Source organism: Alexandromys fortis, unplaced genomic scaffold (assembly GCF_014885135.2).
Source record: "Alexandromys fortis isolate MF-2015 unplaced genomic scaffold, M_Fortis_MF-2015_v1.1 scaffold_75, whole genome shotgun sequence".
In the NCBI taxonomy this organism is placed as follows: domain Eukaryota; kingdom Metazoa; phylum Chordata; class Mammalia; order Rodentia; family Cricetidae; genus Alexandromys; species Alexandromys fortis.
Window position 1 is genome coordinate 707,804 of NW_026067956.1, and position 18,482 is coordinate 726,285.

Consider the following 18,482-nt stretch of genomic DNA (forward strand, 5'->3'; position numbering starts at 1 on the left):
TGTGAAGAGCAGCGTCATTTAAACTTACCTAGAACACGTGTCTGGAACCTGTGAGTGCTTTAAGAACGGTTCCTCTTGCGGAAGGACACATGGTAAAGTAGTTCTGGTTGGGTGACACAGGCCTTCTCTTTGACTTTCTGTAAAGTAGGAATGATTACACAAACCTCATAGATTGTGGTGAGCAGTAAGAGAAATAAAATATGTAATGCATCAAGCCGGAGATATTTGGGGGGCTTAGCTACTCCAAATACATACTACTCTTGAAGAGTACCTGAGTTCAACTCCCCATGCCCACATGTAGTGGCCTACAGCTGTCGGAAACATGATTCAGGGAATCCAACTCCTCTGGCGTCTGTTAGTGCCTGCACTTATATGCACATATCCACTAGCAGACATGAGGATAATTAAAAATAACGAAATTTTTTTATAAAAGCAAAACCAATCATCAGACTTCAAATATGAAAAATATGAGCCACCAGTATCTTGGAGATATCATTTAATGCAAACTCCTTACACCTGACTACCTCAGAATTTTACTTCTGATTCAGCTGGATCCGTGAACTACAATTCCCATAAAGCACTGTCACAGGCCCGTGGTCTCGAGCCGAGGTTGTTGCAGGATTTTTTTTTTTTAGGAGGTGTGGCTTCCTTCACCCGGGTCCGCTTTGGCTCACAAGGGCGGGAGAATCTTGGAGGCCACCACCCCCGGAGGGCGGGGCAAGGACTAGGGAGAAACCAATCACGGCTCAGGCTCTAGGAAGCGCTGAGCGGCGACGAATCAGAATGCAGCAATCTTGGTCTCAAGTGGCGCGCGTGAATTTGAACGCCCTGGCAGACCGCCGGGCTCCTGTGAGGAGAGCTGTGGGGTCGCCGATCTGCGGAGCGCTCTCTGCGTGGGTTCCCTGCACGAGTGCACGCCGAGCCAGCCGGAGACTGAGGAACGCAGGTAACGTCACGAAGCAGGGGACTTGGCTGTGAACCTGCTGCTCACGCGGGGCTCGCGCTCCCGGTGCCAGCTGCTCGCCGCAGCCGGGCTGGGTCGTGCCTCATCCCCGCAGACTTTGCGTTTAGCTTAGAGATCGCGCTTGCGGAATTCTGTGGGGCTGACATACCAGATCCGAAGGAAGGCGAAAGGAAGGGAAGAACATTCTAGAGTTACCTCTCTGTGGGAAAAGACTTGCCTGCGGTATCTCCTTAGCAGCTGCCTGACGAGCTCCGCGGCGTTTATAAATGAGGAAGCTCCGGCGAGGGAGCCTAGCTGGGACCTGGGGGGGGGGGGGGACGACTGTCCTTCCCTCATCCCCTTGCTCAGATTCAAGAAGGGTCCGCACAAGCTCTGCGGCCACCGAACGTGCTGACTGTGGAGATTGTTAGCCCAGAATGTATGCTAAGTGCAACAGGGATGAGGCTCAGGGTGCAAGGGGAGCTGGGGACAAGAGCATCCATCCGTGGGCATGGTGGAGGGAGGACGGTGCCAAGGAAGGCCTACCAGGAGAGCTAAAACTTGGCGTGATTAGCTTCATTAAAGGATGGCGTGCCCCTAATGAGGGTCCACCTGACCTTGTCAGTAGGCTCAACTTTCTGTTCTAAATACATAGGTGTGGGCAGTATTTCCCCAATCCACCACCCTTCCCTTCTGTTGCCGTTCAAGTCTCTAATATTATCGTTTACTGTTTTGCTTCTCTAACTCAGGATCCTTTTGCCTCAGCTTCCCATTAGCACCTTTACTCTTGACTAGTTTGCTCTTTAAAAAAAAAATCTGTTATTTGGAGACAGGCATGCTGGCTCAGCCTGTGATCCCAGCCTTGGAAAGCTGAAACATTCTCCAGGTTCCTCCTTGGCTACAGAGTGAGTTGGAATTTGAGGCCTGCCTCAGCTACATGAGGCACTATTTCCTTGGTTTTTTATTTACAATCGCTTATTTGGAATTCAGATTTTTTTTTTTCTCCTGAGACGAGGTTTCCCTGTGTAGCCCTGGCTGTCCTGGAACTCCCACCTTAGACCAGGCTGGCCTTGAACTCACAAGAGATCCGCCTGCTTCTGACTCCCAAATGCTGGGGTTAAAGGCGTGCGCCACCACTGCCCGGCTGGAATTCAGATTTTTAAAATACAATTTTGACATATTGCATTTTCTATCACCTTGATCACTTTGATTATTATTACCAACCTATTTATTGCTTTTAGGAATTCACTTAAGATGATGGCAGCTTTTACTCCAAGGAAGAGAAAACGACAGAATGCTGATAATGGTGATAGGTAAGTCTTAACCTTTACATAAGAACTCTTTTGTTTGTTTTTGTTTGAGACAGGGTTTCTCTGTAGCTTTGGAGCCTGTCCTAGGACTTGCCCTGTAGACCACGCTGGCCTCAAAATCACAGAGAGCCACCTGTCCCTGCCACCCAAGTGCTGGGATTACAGCCCAGCTTTGCTTTTTTTTTTTTTTTTTTTTTTTTTGAGACAGTCTTAACTATGTATACCAGGCTGGCCTTAAAACTTGTTGAGATCTGCCTGCCTTTGCCCTCCAAATGCTGGGACTAAATGTAAGTGCCACCATGCCCAGAGCCGGTGAGAGACAGAGAAATAGATTTTGAAATGCATATACATGTATATAAAGCTTCTTTGTAAGTGCTGTTTGCTTTTATGAATGTTATCTTTCTGTTTGTCTTTTGTTTTCTTTGTGACAGGGTCTCTATGTAGTCTTGGCTGTCCTGAAACTATATGTAGAATCAGGCTGGCATTGAACTCATAGAGATCTGTCTCTGAGTGCTGGTATCAAACACACCACCAAGCCCAGCTTATGAAAGTTAACTATTTAAATACTTTATTTAGTAAAGACAAAATTTGAGGATTATGTTAGACTAATAGATAATGTGAACCTGTCAAACAATGGAGAAGGATGTATTAGTAGGAAGAAATTTATTATTGGGTCTAAATTTTAAAGAAAATGCCAAACTTACTGGTGAACTTTTTTTTTTTTTTCTTATAGCCTATTAACAGATACTTCATCAAACAAATTAGATTTAAGCTTTTCTGAAAGCAATACTTGCCAAAGCAGTGATCAAAAAGAAGAAAAGTCTTGCTCCTCCCAAGGCCGTTTCACTCCAAGTCCTCTCAAGGTAGCAGAAAACAATAGGTTTCCATTCGCAAACTACAGTTCACTATTTAAATCTGTTGTGTCTACTGCATCTTTCTACAATAAAAATAAGCAATACCTCAATCCACTTGAGAGGAAGCTGATAAGAGAGAGTAGATCTATTTGTCCAGCAACTAAAAATGGAGATAAACCCAGTGTGATAGAGAAAATGCAGAGAAAACCAACCCGTACCAAGAAAAGCAAAAAACCACAGAAGAGTTTAACTGCTAAGTATCAACCGAATTTTAAGCACATCAAGTCTATGTCAAGAAACCCTAAAAGTTCGAAGCCAGTTGTGGATAAAGAGAACAGCTGTTTTCCCACAGGAAATCATCCACACACTCCTCCTCGGGTGCTAAGCCAGAAAATAAAACCACAAGTCACACTCCAGGGGGGAGCAGCATTTTTTGTTAGAAAAAGAAACTCTCTTAAGAAATCATCCCTGGAAGATAAGCCATTGCAGAAAATCGAACCAGAAGAGACCGAAGACGCTGTCCCAGAGGCAAAGCGAGTACCAAAGTCCTTGTTAGCGGAAGAGAAATTGAATGTTGAGCTACTGGGTGCAAGAAGTAAAAATGAAGAGAAACTAAGAAAGGTAAAGTTAAATATATCATTTTATTTTCCTTTTTGTTTTTCTCTGCCACTATTAAAAAGGAGGAATTAAAAAGTTGGGCAGTGGCGGCTCACACTTTCACACTTTTAATCCCAGCACGTGGGAGGCAGAGCAGGCAGATCTCTGAGTTCAAGGCCAGCCTGGTCTACAAAAGTTAGTTCCGGGACAGACTCCAAAGCAACAGAGAAACCCAGTCTCGAAAAACCAGAAAAAAAAAAAAAAAAGGAATTGTTACTGACAAAACTTCCCTCTAACGACTCCAGAACTGGTTGCTATTACTGTGTGCGTGTGCACGCATACGTGCATGTGCATGCACTCACAATGGGAATGAGAGGCCAACGACAAGTGTTTCTCACGTGCCATCTACTTGGATATTTTTTGAGACTGGCTCTCTTCATTGGCCCAGAGTCCAGTTATGCTACCCTGGTTCGGGGATCACAAGCACCACCAGGTGCTAGAACCTAACTCAGGTCCTCACACTGCACAGCAAGCACTTCAATCTATCTCTCTCTCCTGCCCTGGTTATTGTTTTTTAAAGTCCATGATGAGAATTAGCCCTTCTTAGTTTGAAAAAGTTTATTTTTCTATTTTTACTAACCTTTAAAAGTTCATTTCATTATTATAAAAAGAATGGTCTATAATTTTTCATTCTGCCATTCTTCATCTTTATACTTTTAAAAAAGATTTATTATTAACTTTTAATATGTATGAATATTTTACCTGTATGTAGAGGTATGTGAATGTGTGTTTAGTGCCCTCGGTCCAAAAGAGGGAATTGAATTCCCCGAAACTGGAGCTGCAGACTAGAACCACCAGGTGAGTACTGAAAACCACACCTGGATCCTCGAGAAGAGCAACCAGCACTCTTAGCCACTGCACCATCCCTCCAGTCCTTGAAGCTTCCGTTTTTTTACAAGTATTGTAGTCTATGTCTATACCTGTGCTCTGACATTTAAAAGATGATTCATATTCAATGAATGCCGAGGAAATAGATGGAAAATTGATGAATCGTGCTCTGAAATGCATGGTCAGTCTTGTGAGATTCATTCATGAAAGGGAAAACAACCAAGAATTAGGATTTCTTTATTTCTTAACCTGTTCATCATTTTCAGAATTCCTCAGGTGCCGCAGTTTCTTCAAAAGAATGTAAACTTGATAAACATGGTTTTCCTTCAGAGAATTCACTCGGTGAGAACAAGACAAGTAAGTAAGAAAACCCACATTAATCAGCCTAGCAGCTTGTAACAAGCTTCACTGTTCAATGTGTATTGATATAGAATTTTATATATACTAATATTTTCTGGGCCTTTATCTTTAGGGAACGTCTTTCACCTCTGGTAAAGCAGTGCAGTGTGTTTTACAAAGCAGGAAAGGAGATTTTTTTTTTTTTTTTTTTTTGGTTTTTCGAGACAGGGTTTCTCTGTTGCTTTGGAGCCTGTCCTGGAACTAGCTCTGTAGACCAAGCTGGTCTCGAACTCACAGAGATCCGCCTGCCTCTGCCTCACAAGGGCTGGGATTAAAGGCGTGTGCCACCATCGCCCGGCAAGGAAAGGAGATTTTAGGGTAAAACATCAGACAGGAAAAAAAAATTTATCCTTAAGTAATTTCTGGCTATTTCTAAATTTCCTAAGATCTCTACTATTATTGTGGGTGCGACTGTAGGGCCCTTATGGCATGGTCATGTGTGCAGGTCAGAGGATAACTTTCTGGAGTGGGTTCTCAGTTTCCACCTTGTTTAGTCAGGGTCTCTTGTTTCTGTGATTCCCACTAAGTGGCCTTTAAGCTTCCTTATGATTTTCCTCTAACTCCATCTCCCCATAGGAGAAACGGGATTACAAGCACCAAACTCTGCATCCGATTGTTTTTTATGGGTTGAACTGGGATCAGGGCTCCACCTCAGGTGATCTGTCTGTGCTCTCTAGGAAGTTAAATGTTCTCAGATTTCTCCATTTATTCCCTCATTTAAATAAACAAATGAGCTCATGGATGTGTGTCATTATGGGTAAATGAGTGTTTATTTTATATTTTGGGCTTAAGTGCAGTATAATTTTTATTGCTCAAATTGTTCTGTTTTGACCATGAAGGTTGTTTTTCAGGTTAGTTCTCTGAGTGCTGTCTGATTTCTACATGTTGTTAAGGGGTCATTTTGTATTTTTGCTCTGTCCCTGGAATCAGCAGTTTCTCTACAGAACTTTTATTGAAGAATGGTATTTAGAGATCAGGACCTGGGCTCTGACTAGAAGTGTTACTAGAGTGTCATTTCCAGGCCCTCTCTCCAGACGGGACTGGAGAACACAAACAAATTATTTCTGTGTGTCTTCGTCATCATCTTTTAGTGTGAGTTCGTATTAATGTCTCTAATCTAGCGTCACAGGATTTAGCCTACACTTTCATAACTTATGTTTTGTTTGGTGATCCATTTTGAATGGATGCCCAATTGTTCTAGCACCATCTGTCAGACTACCTTTGTCTCTGTCACAAATCGTTGGTTTATATTTATATGGGGCAATTTCTCCTTTGTTCCATTGACCTACCTGACTCTTTTTGGAAATTTGTACTTTCTTGATTATGGCTGATTCTTAAAGTCACGTAATGTAAATGCTTTGTTCTTGCTATCTTCAGAGCCATATGAGTCAGTTTAGTGTTTCTTTGGTAATATAACTATTGCTGGGTTTCCCCCTAACAGTTTCTCCTGAGTCTGTCATCTATCCCATCTTCAGTGTTTCTTCAGCGAATACGAAAAGGTAGGAATTATTTTTGCTCTGCCATTTTAATTTTATTAGTTATATAGGCTTCCTTTTCTCTTATAAGGCTACTTTATTTGAAGAGCTTCCCCCCCCCCCCCAGCCCGTACCACTAAGGGGAAATAATCATATTGAGAATAGAAAATGAGATTGTTTTTTTTTTTTCATAGAGATGGAATTTATCTTTACGGACTTGAGTAATAATCATTACATTATAAATATAGTAGCTAGCTTGTAGTAATTATATTATTTCACTTAAAGATCCTCAGGGCAATCTAGAAGGTACATACTATTAGTATTGTTATAATTACATCTCAGCTGAGGAAACTAATCAATTTAGCCACCACTGTACAGCTAATAGATGCTCAGTGTTAGGGCCAGGGATAGACTTCACATTTGAATCAAAAGCTCACTGGGTTATATTGCCTTCCTAGGGGACACTATATTAATGATAACTAAATTTTAATGAACATTTATAATCAATACAGGTATTAGTAGCTTGCATTTTACAAATGGGGAAAAACTGTGCCCAGAGAAGTAAATAATTAAAAGTGGTCTAGTGCTATGATAAGTTGTGGCTGAAGCTAAGTAAATACCGTGATGGGGAGGTGGTGTAGGTAGGCAGAGAACATGACAAGTAGAAGATCCAAATTTTGTATTGTCTGGACATCTTGCTAAGAAACACCCATTTGGTGTTGAATGGCCAATTATTCAGCAAAGAAATTTTTGGCCAAGTTTTTTCTCTCTCCCCCTCCTTATCTTTCTTCTCCCCTCCCCCCATACTCTCATGTGGGCCCACGTGCATACAGACTGTGGAAGCCTGAGGTCAGCCTTGGATGACATCCACCTGTTTTTTTTTTGAGATAGGGTTTCTCACTGGCACATAAGTACCCAAGTAAAAATTGTTGGATCCTAATATCCTGGTGTCTTTGATTGCCTTGGGTCTATGAGATTCAACATGAACATCTACTTAGGAACTTTTTTATTTAAATGGGTAAATATTGTCCTAAGATCTAATAGCAAAGAAAAGTCCGTTTTTCAAGCGAAGTTAGCTTCCAAAGTAATTCTATGTATGTGTGCCTGATACTACAGGGAAAGGTTTTTTTAATGTAAGTCAGATCTGAATTTGAGTCTTGGCACTGAATTTCTTTATTATGTTCTTTGAGTAAATGATTATTTCTCTGGGTGAACTGTTCCCACTGTTCAGTGATATTTACCAACCTTCTCTTTGAAGGTCTCCACCTGAAGAACAGTCTTCTATGGAATCCACTGCATGTACTAACTTCTTGAAACAGACAATTGCGCAGAAAAATATGAATTCCAGAGATACAAATAAAGGAGGAAAAGACCAGCTCGTCATTGTGAGTAAATTTAAAATAAACCCTTTCCACAGGTAGAACATGCAGTCAGCCTTTCCATGGTTTTCTTGGGTTATGGATTTCCAGGTTTGTAATTGCCAGTTTTGTTGCGGTAGCATTTAAAGCTAGCCAGTACTTTAGAGCTCATAGTGCTAGCGTTTGAGTAGGAATGGTTTCTTCCAGGTAAGAAATTAGAGCTAAGTTTAGCAAAAACTATGGTCATGGCCTGGAACCAGTTCCATAACCCATGAGCTGAAAATAGTAATTAACATTTTTATGTGGTTTTTGTTTGTGGTTCTAGGAATTGAGCCCAATGGTCTCCTTCATGGATAGGCAAGACTCTGCCACTAAGCTACACTGCACCCACCAGCAAGGCTTTTTATTTGGGGACAGAATTTTACTAAGTTACATTCCTTCTACCTCAGCCTCTGAGATAGCTATGATATAAGTCTATACCTCCAGGCTTAGGCGTTCAGACGTTGTAAAGCAAAGAGAAGACTATATGACTGCATTAGTTACTTTTTCCTGTAGCTATAATAAAAATACCATGAGTCATAGGAGAGTTTGTTTTGGCCTTTGGTTCCAGAGGGGAGTCATAATGATACAACAGGCAGCCAGAGTGTAGGGAGCTGGCTAGCTACATTTCAGCCCCACACAGGAAGCAGAGACAACAGCAAGAAGGGGCCAAGTCTATAAGCTCTCAAAGTCCACCCCAACTCCAGTGTTGTACCTCCTCCAGCAAGGCTCCATAACCTTCCCAAACAGAACCACCGGCCAGGGACCAAGTGTTCAAATAAATCTCATTCAGATATAGCAGTGACAAACCACACGTGATCTGAAAAGCCTGAAGTATTATCTTCTACCTTTTCACAGAAAAACTGCCAATCCCTAGTATTTTCAGTAGTTATTTATTTATTATGTATACAATATTCTGTCTGTGTGTATATCTGCAGGCCAGAAGAGGGCACCAGACCTCATTACAGATGGTTGTGAGCCACCATGTGGTTGCCGGGAATTGAACTCAGGACCTTTGGAAGAGCAGGCAATGCTCTTAACCACTGAGCCATCTCTCCAGCCCCAGAGTCTAGTATTTTCAAGGGCATTAAACACAATGCTTTAAGAGAGTGAAATTTATAGAACTTTATCAATTCTTGATGCAGAACATTTTAGTATTTAAGAATAAAGAATTTAACACTCTAAATGACTCAAGACAAAGCAATGATTAATACAGAAGTCTGAGAATGTTGTTCCTTCTCTTTGAAATGAGGCTTTTGCTTTTTCTTGCTCTTTCATGTCCTTCCTAAAGAAAGTCCACTGTGGGCCTGCAGAGATGGCTCAGTAAAGAGTACTGACTGTTCTTCCAAAGGACCTGGGTTCAAATCCCAGCACCCACATGGCAGCTCACAACTGTCTGTAACTCCAAGATCTGACACCTTCACACAGACATACACGCAGGCAAAACACCAATGCACATAAAATGATAAAAATAATTTAAAAAAAGATCCATTGTTCACCCACTTCTTGGGGTTTATGCTTTTGTTTGTTTGCTTGTTCTTCAAGGACGCGGGTCAGAAACATTTTGGGATGACGATATGTAAGTCTTGCGGCATGATCTATACTGCTTCCAACCCTGAAGACGAAATGCAGCATCTCCAGCATCACCACAGGTTTCTGGAGGGAATTAAATATGTGGTGAGTCGAGAAGGCTTTCGGTTTGTTCTACGGGTAAAACTGTATGGAAGGCAGTTTGTGCCATTGTTGGGAAATCTATATATCCATAAATATTTCACTACTTGCAGCAGAGGTTAGTCAGGCATCTTAGCTCCCACCTGTGATCCCTGAATTTGGGAAGAGGTTGAGACAGGAGGATCGTGAGGTTGGGGTCACCACACCTGCAGAACTGTCTGGAAGTGTTGCAGCATTAGGAAGGTTGAGGGGAAGAGTAGTTGCTGCACCAGGTGTGACTACATAGGAGCCTAGAACCCCAGGGCTGTAGGGAGTGTGGGAAAGGATTTCTGGGTTACAGATTCAGGGAGGAAGAGAATGAAAGAGCAGGGCACATAATATCCTCTTCTGACTGGCACATACACAACCCTAAGAAATAAAAATAACTGATGATATTAAAAAGTTAGCTTTGTTTGTTATCCTTCAGTGCCAGGCATCGAGGATGGCCCTTGCATACACTAAGCACATATGACGGAAGCTGTAACTAAGCCTGGTAGGTTGTACGTAAAGCTGCTTCAGATTCCACAGTCCCGGTATAGTGGATTAGGTAAACCCTGCACTCTGCGGGATATTGAATTAGAGTGGTAAAACAATGAACATGTACTCTTTTCACATATGGGGCAAAAGTATAAGGACATCGCCAGTGCATGTTTGTCACACGCATGGAGAAGGTTCACCGACAGAAACCATGGGAGCAGAGAAATAACTTAGCACAATCAGTAGGCTTTTGAGGACTGTATCCCTGTAAGGGTTAAACACTGAGAGGGACGTGGGCAGAAACACTAAAGGAGATTTGAATACATGAATGAGAGTTTCCGCATTCCTTTGTGTAAAACCAATTACTTTTCTCTCTACTGTGACAAAATATTTGATAGGAATTAATTTAAACAGGGAAGGGTTTTTATGGATTATAGTTGAAGGGAATTATCCCACCATCATGAAGACATAGCTTCTGGCATGGTAGCAGGAGCAGGAGGCCATCTGGTAACATTGTTATCTATGTTCAGGAAGCAGAGAGTGAACAGGAAATGGAACCCAACTAGAAAAGTACCCCCAGTAGCCCACTTTCTTCTCCATCTAAACTCCATCTCCCAAAGGTTTTATAACCTCAAACAGTGCTATCAGCAGGGTACAAGTATTCAAGTGCAATATAGGATCAGGCCTGTGCTGAGTTGCTGAAAGGTAGGGAACATTTGGGTCTCAGAATTACCTGGGTTTATCTCTCTCTAGTCCATTTGTATCCTCTCTTTGTGATCTTTCACTTCCTGGGACTTAGCTTGCTGCCTCCCCCCCTCCGCCTACTCATAATTTAGCAGATCTTACTCAGGTCCAGTGAGTTCAGGATTGCAGTTGCTGCATCATGCCCACAAGATGGCGCTTCGCAGCCCTGCTGCCTGTCTTCTGGCTCTATTTTCTCTCTTCTGTGATGTTCTCTGAGTCTTAGAGGGAATGGAATAAATGTCATGTTAGGGCTAAAAGCTTGTTTTCAGCACTTTGAACAGCCATGAGTATTTTCTGCCACTCACCACAGAGAGAATTGTCTCTGATTAAGGCTAAGCACCCTTTGTCTACACTGTGAGTGGTCAAGGCCAGAATCTCCATCTTGCCTTTCCTGTCACTCATTGTTCCACCGTGACCAGTCTTCTCCACACCAAAGTATTTTATGTGTTTGTTTACAAATTAATAATTTTTTTCTCTTTCCCCACTTCGGCAGGGCTGGAAAAGAGAGCGGGTAGTAGCACAGTTTTGGGATGGGAAGATTGTGTTGGTCCTGCCACAGGATCCAAGTTATGCTATCAAAAAGGTATGGGATTATTTTTCTCCCTCTCTCCTCACTCAAACCCACCATAGTGAAGTGTGAATGGTTTGCCAACTGCCTTCCTTGTTGCATAGGCCTAGGCGTTCGCAGTTCATAGTGGCTCATACAGTGTCCAGGTCGGGTGTGTTAGTTCTCAGTTAGTGCTGCTTCTGTTTCTGAGTTGAATGTTGCCAACTGGAATAATAAATAAAGCTAAAAGTCTGCCTGGCCTCTGCCTCCTCCTTTCTCCTAGGATTCTGAGTGTCTGTTAAGTGTTCTTTTAAGTGGTTTCTTAAGCACTTTTTCCCAAGTACCAGGTGTGTGCATTGATTCTGAAACAAGTTTGAATGTATATAAATTAAAGAAATAGAAATAAAAGAAGCCAAATGATGGGGATCGTGTTTGTGAGAGTATACACAAATTTAGTTTCGTTGTGATTTTTAAGACAAATTCACCTTCTGCTCTTTACCATTGTTAGGTAGAAGATGTCCAGGAGCTTGTGGATCTGGAATTGGGCTTCCATCAGGTTGTTCCCATGTGTCCAAACAAAACCAAAACTTTCCTCTTCATTGATGAAAAGAAAGTAGTGGGCTGTTTAATAGCAGAGCCCATCAAACAGGTACGCTGCATGTCTTGTTGGTTACTAAAATAATTTACACGGTACTTAGTATTTTGTCTTAAGCAGAATAAGTCTATTGTTTTCATGTAGCTATTTTCCTACCTGGGAGTATAAAAATTAGCGATTTTTATATAAGAATCTATAGACCTACGTTATTACATAGCAGCTTAGTGGATGTATTTAGCAAAATCATTGCTTATTCCTCACTTAGAATGTTTTTTTTTGTTTTGTTTTGTTTTGGTTTGGTTTGTTTTGGTTTGGTTTGGTTATCGAGACAGGGTTTCTCTGTGGCTTTGGAGCATGTCCTGGAACTAGCTCTGTAGACCAGGCTGGCCTCGAACTCACAGAGATCCGCCTGCCTCTGCCTCCCTAGTGCTGGGATTAAAGGCCTGCGCCACCACTGCCCAGCCTTTTGTTTTGTTTTTAAGGCAGGGTCTCTAGCTGTGACTGGCCTGGAATGGAACACATAAAGATCCTCCTGCTGCCTCTGCCTCCTAAGTCTGGGATAAAAGGTGTATGCCACTATACCCAACTAGAATCTATTTTAGGCACTAATAAGCAGTGTTCTAAAGTAGTTATCTTATTATTATAAGTTAGAGAAAAGGAACTTGTTTGTATTAGCAGTAAGGCCAAATATTCAAGAATTGTGAGTTATACCTTAGTAAAGTTGATTCTGGGAAAGAAAGCAAAGGGACTACTTTGGCTGACAACAAAAGAACCAAGGGTCAGCAGTAGAACATTTGTGTAGCTAGCATGCAAAAGGTTCTAGGTTGGTTCCAGTATCACTTTGTGTTTGTACACATGTGTGCGCATACTTGAAAATGTTGAAATTAACATCTTCAGTGTTTTCCTCACAGGGAATAAGTATGGCGATAAAATGTTAACTGCCTTGATTCACTTAGTTGACTTATAATGCCTATAACTACAGGTTAAAACACCAAGTTGTACTTTTTGAAAGAAATTCTTTGCAAGATGATAAAGTGGGCCTTGAAGTTGGGATCTTCCTGCCTGAGCCTTTTGTGTTTCAGGCCTGTGCCGCTGGGTGTGGCTTAACTATATCTTAACTGTACTGGGCTTTCCCTATACATGTATAAATATGTACATTAAAACATACAAACACACAGAGACCTCCAGAACTTACTCTGCCTAAATGAAGCATCGACAAGCATTCTCCACTACCTTCCCTCACTGTCTTCTATCTAGTACTTGTCAATAGCCATTTTACTCTCAGCTTCTATGGGTTCAACTTCTATATTCTGTATTTGTTCGACTGTGAAAGATCTGCCATTTTGTGATTGCTAATTGTGCTTGACGTGTCCTATGGGTCCATCCATTTACCCCAAACGACAAGATTTCATTATTATGATTGAATAGAATTTCCTTGACTTTAATTTCTTCGTTGATGGACACTTAAGCTGATTCTGGGCCCTGTGTGGGTTCACTGTGTGATGCTGCAGTGAACCTGAGCAGTATCTTCAACCTCCTGTGTTCTCCTGTGTTCTCATTACTTTGAAGTGGGAGCACGGAGTCATAGTTTTTGTTGTTTTAATTTTGGCTCGGACTCAGTTTTTGTTGTTTTAATTTTGGCATGTTTGTCTTGAGATTTCCGTACTGTTTCCACTACTGATTATTATGTTCCCACCAACTGCATACATGGGTTCCCTTTGTTCCCTCTCTTGGCCAAAACTTTTTACTTATGTAATAACCATTCTAATAGATGTGATGTGGTACCTCTGTGTTCTAACTTGCATTTCCGTGATTATGGAAGTATTGAGCATTCCTTTAGCACCTGTGAGCCATTCGTGGGTCTTTTTCAAAGGGGGTAGTCAGGTCCTTGTCTCACTTCGTAAATTTTATTTTATTTTGATTGTGTATGTGATGGATCAGAGTGTGGCACGTGTGTTGTTGCTTCTCTCCTTGCACTGTGAGATCTAGAGAATAAACCTTAGGTTGTCGGGTGGTACACCTAATGCTTTTCCTATTGAACCATCTTGCTGGGCCCTTGTTTCGTTTGGAAATTTGCAGTATTTTCTTCTGTTGAGTTCCTTAAATATTTTGGACTTAAACTCCTTATAACATGAATGGTTTGTAGATGTTTTTTCCTGTAATGGTCTTTCACTATGTTGTGTCCTTTCCTATGAAGAAATTTTTTAGCTTAATGTCAACCTGTGGTTCATAAACATTTGTTACCCCAGTTCCAGTGGATCCAGTGCCCTCTTCTGACCTCTGCAGACATCAGGGTCACAAGTGCATGTGCACACATGGCAGAAAGAACACTCATACACATAAATATAAGAATTAAGGAATAACAGAATATTTTTTGGAGCTTGATTAAATATAGACAGGTTTTGTTTGACGTTTGAATTTATTTATTTACTTTGCTTTTTAAAAGAAAAGTCTGGTTTTAACTGTAGACGTTACTGTGTGCCATTATAGGCCTTTCGTGTCCTATCAGAACCAAGTACCAGTAAAGAATGTTCTAGAGCGTGGCAGTGTTCAGATGTACCAGAACCTGCAATCTGTGGAATAAGTAGAATCTGGGTCTTCAGACTGAAAAGAAGAAAGCGCATTGCAAGACGACTGGTAGACACAGTCAGGTAAGGAGACAGAATAGCTCTAGACGTTACACAATGACTTACTAGCTTTCTCAGAACCTCCCTTGGCTCATGAGCCAAACAAAAGGATTTCATTAAAACATTACTGTATAAATACCGTCAAAGACTAAGTCAAATGTTGATAAGAAGGGAATAACTCAATATGTAATCCATGCCAAACTTAAATGTAATTCTTTTTCCTTTTTTTCTTGCATTTTCTTTTTCAGATGGGTTTTATGGTTGGGATAGGGACTCATTCATTGTTAGACCTGTCTGACCTTGAACTATTGATTCTTCCACTTCGGGTGCTAGAATTACAAACATGCACCTCATTTTGTCTTTTGTTTTTAAGATTTTTTTTATGGCAGTGTTTGCATATATGTATAAGCCACGTAAGTGCAGTGTCTATGGAGGCCAGAAAAAGATATCAGATCGCCTGGAGCTAGAGTTACAGGTGGTTGTGAGCCAAATTCAGGTCCACTGCAGGAGCAGTACTGTTTTAGTCACTTGTCCGTTACTGTGACAAAAAGTTTGACCAAGGCAATTTATAAAAGAAAGTATTTAATTTGGGGGCTCACGGTTCCAGGGGGTTAGAGTTCGTGACCATCAGTAGGCATCAGGAAGGCATGCTCCTAGAGCATAGATGGGAGCTCACATCTCATCCACAGAAAGCTACTGGGAATGGTGTGGGCTTTAGAAATATCAAAGCCCGTCCCCAGTGACATACCTCCTAATCCTTCCTAAATAGTTCTACCAACTAGGAAGCAAGCATTCAAATAAGTATATGAGTCTATGGGGCCATTCTCTTTTCAAAGTTCTACAAGTTTATATGTATTCCCAACCACTGAGCCATCTCTTCAGCCACCAGTTTAATTTTCTTAACAAGAATATTTATGTTCTTACATAACCGCAGAATGGTCAAGTTCAAGAAACAGTATCAATATCTTTATTTAATTGATAATCCAGGTTTTATTTTCATGACTTAATCTCAAATGCCTTTTACTAGGGTTCTCTCCTGCCCCATGCAGGGACACACTGTATAGTGATTGTTTCTTTAGATCAGTGGTTCTCAACCTGTGGGTCAATCATTGAAAAAAAATACATATTTTTCATGATCTTATAGCTATGAAGTAGCAACAAAGATAACTTTATGGTTGGGGTCACCACAACATGAGGAACTGTATTAAAGGGTTGCAGATTTGGAAAGGTAGAAAACCGCTGCTTTGGATGTTTATTTTTTTCCTATTCTGTTTGACATAAAACTTCCTGTGTAGCTCAGGCTATCCTAGAGCTAAAGATGAGCTAATGATGTTTCTGCCACAGCCTGTCAGGAATTGCCAAGTGTTTGACACTGTGTTCAGGTTTGTTTAGACTTATCTCCAATAACCTGGGATATCCCGTACGTAGCCCTTCTTTGTTTTTTACCACATTGAAGAATTTGAAGTGTTTTACCTTTTTGTGGCTTTGACAGGGTGCTTAACATGGCTTAAGTGGGGTGATTTACTTTGACTCCTGGTTTCAGAAGTGTCAGTCCATCGTGACAGGGAATGCACTGAGCTCAACAACTTAGCTCATGGTGTCCAAGAAGCAGAAAAGGGGAAATACAGGAAGAAGCAGGTGTAAGAGAGTCCTAAGAACATGCCTGAGCGACATCTTTCCCCTAACTAGGCACCACCTCCTAAGAGTGCCATTGCATGAACCCGTCAAGGGTAAATCTGAGATCAGAGCCCCATGAGCTAATTACATGTAGATGCATTTAGATACATGGAGGTGTGCTTCACCAGATCGTCCATGTCTTCATTCAATGAAAGTGACAAAACTGGCTATCAGAGGAGTATAGCTATTTATTTTACAGAATCCCCTTTAGGATTTTGGGGGTCTTTTTGTTTTTAACATTTATTTACTTATTTTGTTGGGGGTGAGGGTGGGTAACATGTGTGCCGTGGCATGTATATAGAGGACAGCTAGCCAGAATTTATACTCTGAAACCCTTTTAACTACTTCATTTTCAGTACTTTTAATTATAGTTGAACAAGAGCAAGGAAACTTTAGATTTGTTTTTAGCCTTCTCAAGCATCTGTATTTGGTTTGAGAAAAATAGTTTTTATTTTTCTGTGATGGTGGTGGCATGGTTATCATTTATTTTGTGTGTGGTGTGTGCATGCCATGGCACACATGTAGAAGTCAGAAGATAACTTGAGGAAACTGGTTTTTTCTTTCTACTCTGTGGACCTTCGAGTTTCTCATCTGAGATGATGCCATGGCATATCCATCTCTAAATGCAAGGCATTCTGGCACCAAAAAATAGTAGTACTTTTTAAATCAATTACTTATTGTTTAATGCATGTGTTTAATTGAAATCTAAAATTTTAGTTGATAAATGTTTTCTCTTTTTTTATTTTGTAGGAATTGCTTCATGTTCGGCTGTTTTCTGAGCATTAATGAAATTGCATTTTCTGACCCAACACCAGATGGCAAATTATTTGCTACTAAGTACTGCAACACCCCTAATTTCCTTGTATATAATTTTCATAGCTAAAGTCATCTGCAACAGCAAAACTGGTACTGTGTGAAGTTCAGCTAAATAACTAGTATCAGAAAGATTTGTACACATGTGCATACCAGTTTTATCTCTTGTATGTTAGAATTTGTTGAATTGTTTGGGATTCAAAGAAAAAAAAAGATCTTTGGATACACTGAGTTCTTAATATTGATAACTTCACAGCAAGGTGGCTTCTGTAGAACCTGGGCCACTTTATAAAGGATCACATGAACACACTTTTCAGATCATGGTTGTCTCGTGCTCCATCAGTAGAGGCAAATCTAAACACAGACCATGAGATAATTTCCGAATTCCTTATGCAGCATTCTCACTTTGTAAACATACTGTAGCAGCTAAGTTGAAATACTTAGAAAGTATTTTGAATTTCCTGTTTGTAATAAGATGGCAGAAATCATTATCTCATATCCATTTATATAAAATAGTTCTATAACAGTATTTTAATCCCTTAAAATTAATCAAAAGCACACTTGCCATAAAATTATGTGAGACTGTATTGGCACTGTTATCATCTGATGTTTTTATTGCATGAAAATGCTGCCAGGTAATTGAAGTCATGAACCAAACTAGTGGACCTAAGAACATAATGACTTATGGAGTACTGTGTACACTTAAGTGCATTCAAATTCCTAGTATAATTTGTATACTCATTTTCTAAAGCAAAAAATTACTCAGATTGTTTTAATTCTTAAAGGTCATTTAACTGGTATCTGGCATGAGACATTAGTTTTTGTATTTAGGTTTTATTGTTCATTGTAAGATCGGTTCATCTTTAGTCTAATTTGCCTGTACTGCCAAGACCAATATGGAAGTGTTAAAATTGTGTGTAATTATGCAAACATTTTAATGCTACTTTCTGCACAAAATGTCTTTAAATGTTTTATTTTAAATTTTATTAATATTATTCCATTGTTGAGTGATTTATGAGAAACCAATTATAATTGTTTTATGGTTGTCATTATTAGTGTGTTTGTGTGTGCATTTCAAGGTGCCATTTGGAGGCCAGAGAACTAACTACTCTTGGGAGTCAGTTCTTTTCTACCATGGGTTCTAAGGATCCAAGTCAGGAGGCCAGGGTTGTACAAGCACATCTACCGAGCAATCTCACTGGCCCAGAATTCATAACATCCTGCTAATACTGTTATTTTTTAGCATGAATATCTTTTGAAAACAAAAAAACAAAACTATAGAGATATTAGAGAACTAGTATGCTGAAAGACATAGTTTCCCTATCATCCTACTTTGGGGTTTAGATACATAATACAGATGAGTTTTGCAGCTTAATTCACTTAATGTCTTAGGTTTCAAATGTACATTGGTTTGCTATCGATACTGTTG

General features: G+C 40.5%; 1 protein-coding gene across 1 annotated transcript; it reads left to right on the top strand.

Moving 5' to 3' along the window:
• The first annotated feature begins 804 nt into the window (after positions 1–804).
• Esco2 (establishment of sister chromatid cohesion N-acetyltransferase 2) lies at positions 805–18,075 on the top strand. The gene is made up of 11 exons (XM_050152362.1): positions 805–946; positions 2,185–2,256; positions 2,987–3,728; positions 4,859–4,949; positions 6,433–6,490; positions 7,725–7,851; positions 9,409–9,540; positions 11,288–11,377; positions 11,850–11,990; positions 14,427–14,587; positions 16,991–18,075. The coding sequence occupies exons 2-11, from the start codon at positions 2,198–2,200 to the stop codon at positions 17,121–17,123; spliced, it is 1,734 nt and encodes a 577-aa protein (XP_050008319.1). The 5' UTR covers positions 805–946; positions 2,185–2,197; the 3' UTR covers positions 17,124–18,075.
• The last annotated feature ends 407 nt before the right edge of the window (positions 18,076–18,482 follow it).

Coding starts and splice junctions, on each gene's coding strand:
- Esco2 (XM_050152362.1), top strand. CDS start 2,198: ATGATGGCAGCTTTTACTCCAAGGAAGAGAAAACGACAGAATGCTGAT. Junction 4,950..6,432: donor ACTCGGTGAGAACAAGACAA/GTAAGTAAGAAA, acceptor TCCCCCTAACAG/TTTCTCCTGAGTCTGTCATC. Junction 9,541..11,287: donor TGGAGGGAATTAAATATGTG/GTGAGTCGAGAA, acceptor CCACTTCGGCAG/GGCTGGAAAAGAGAGCGGGT.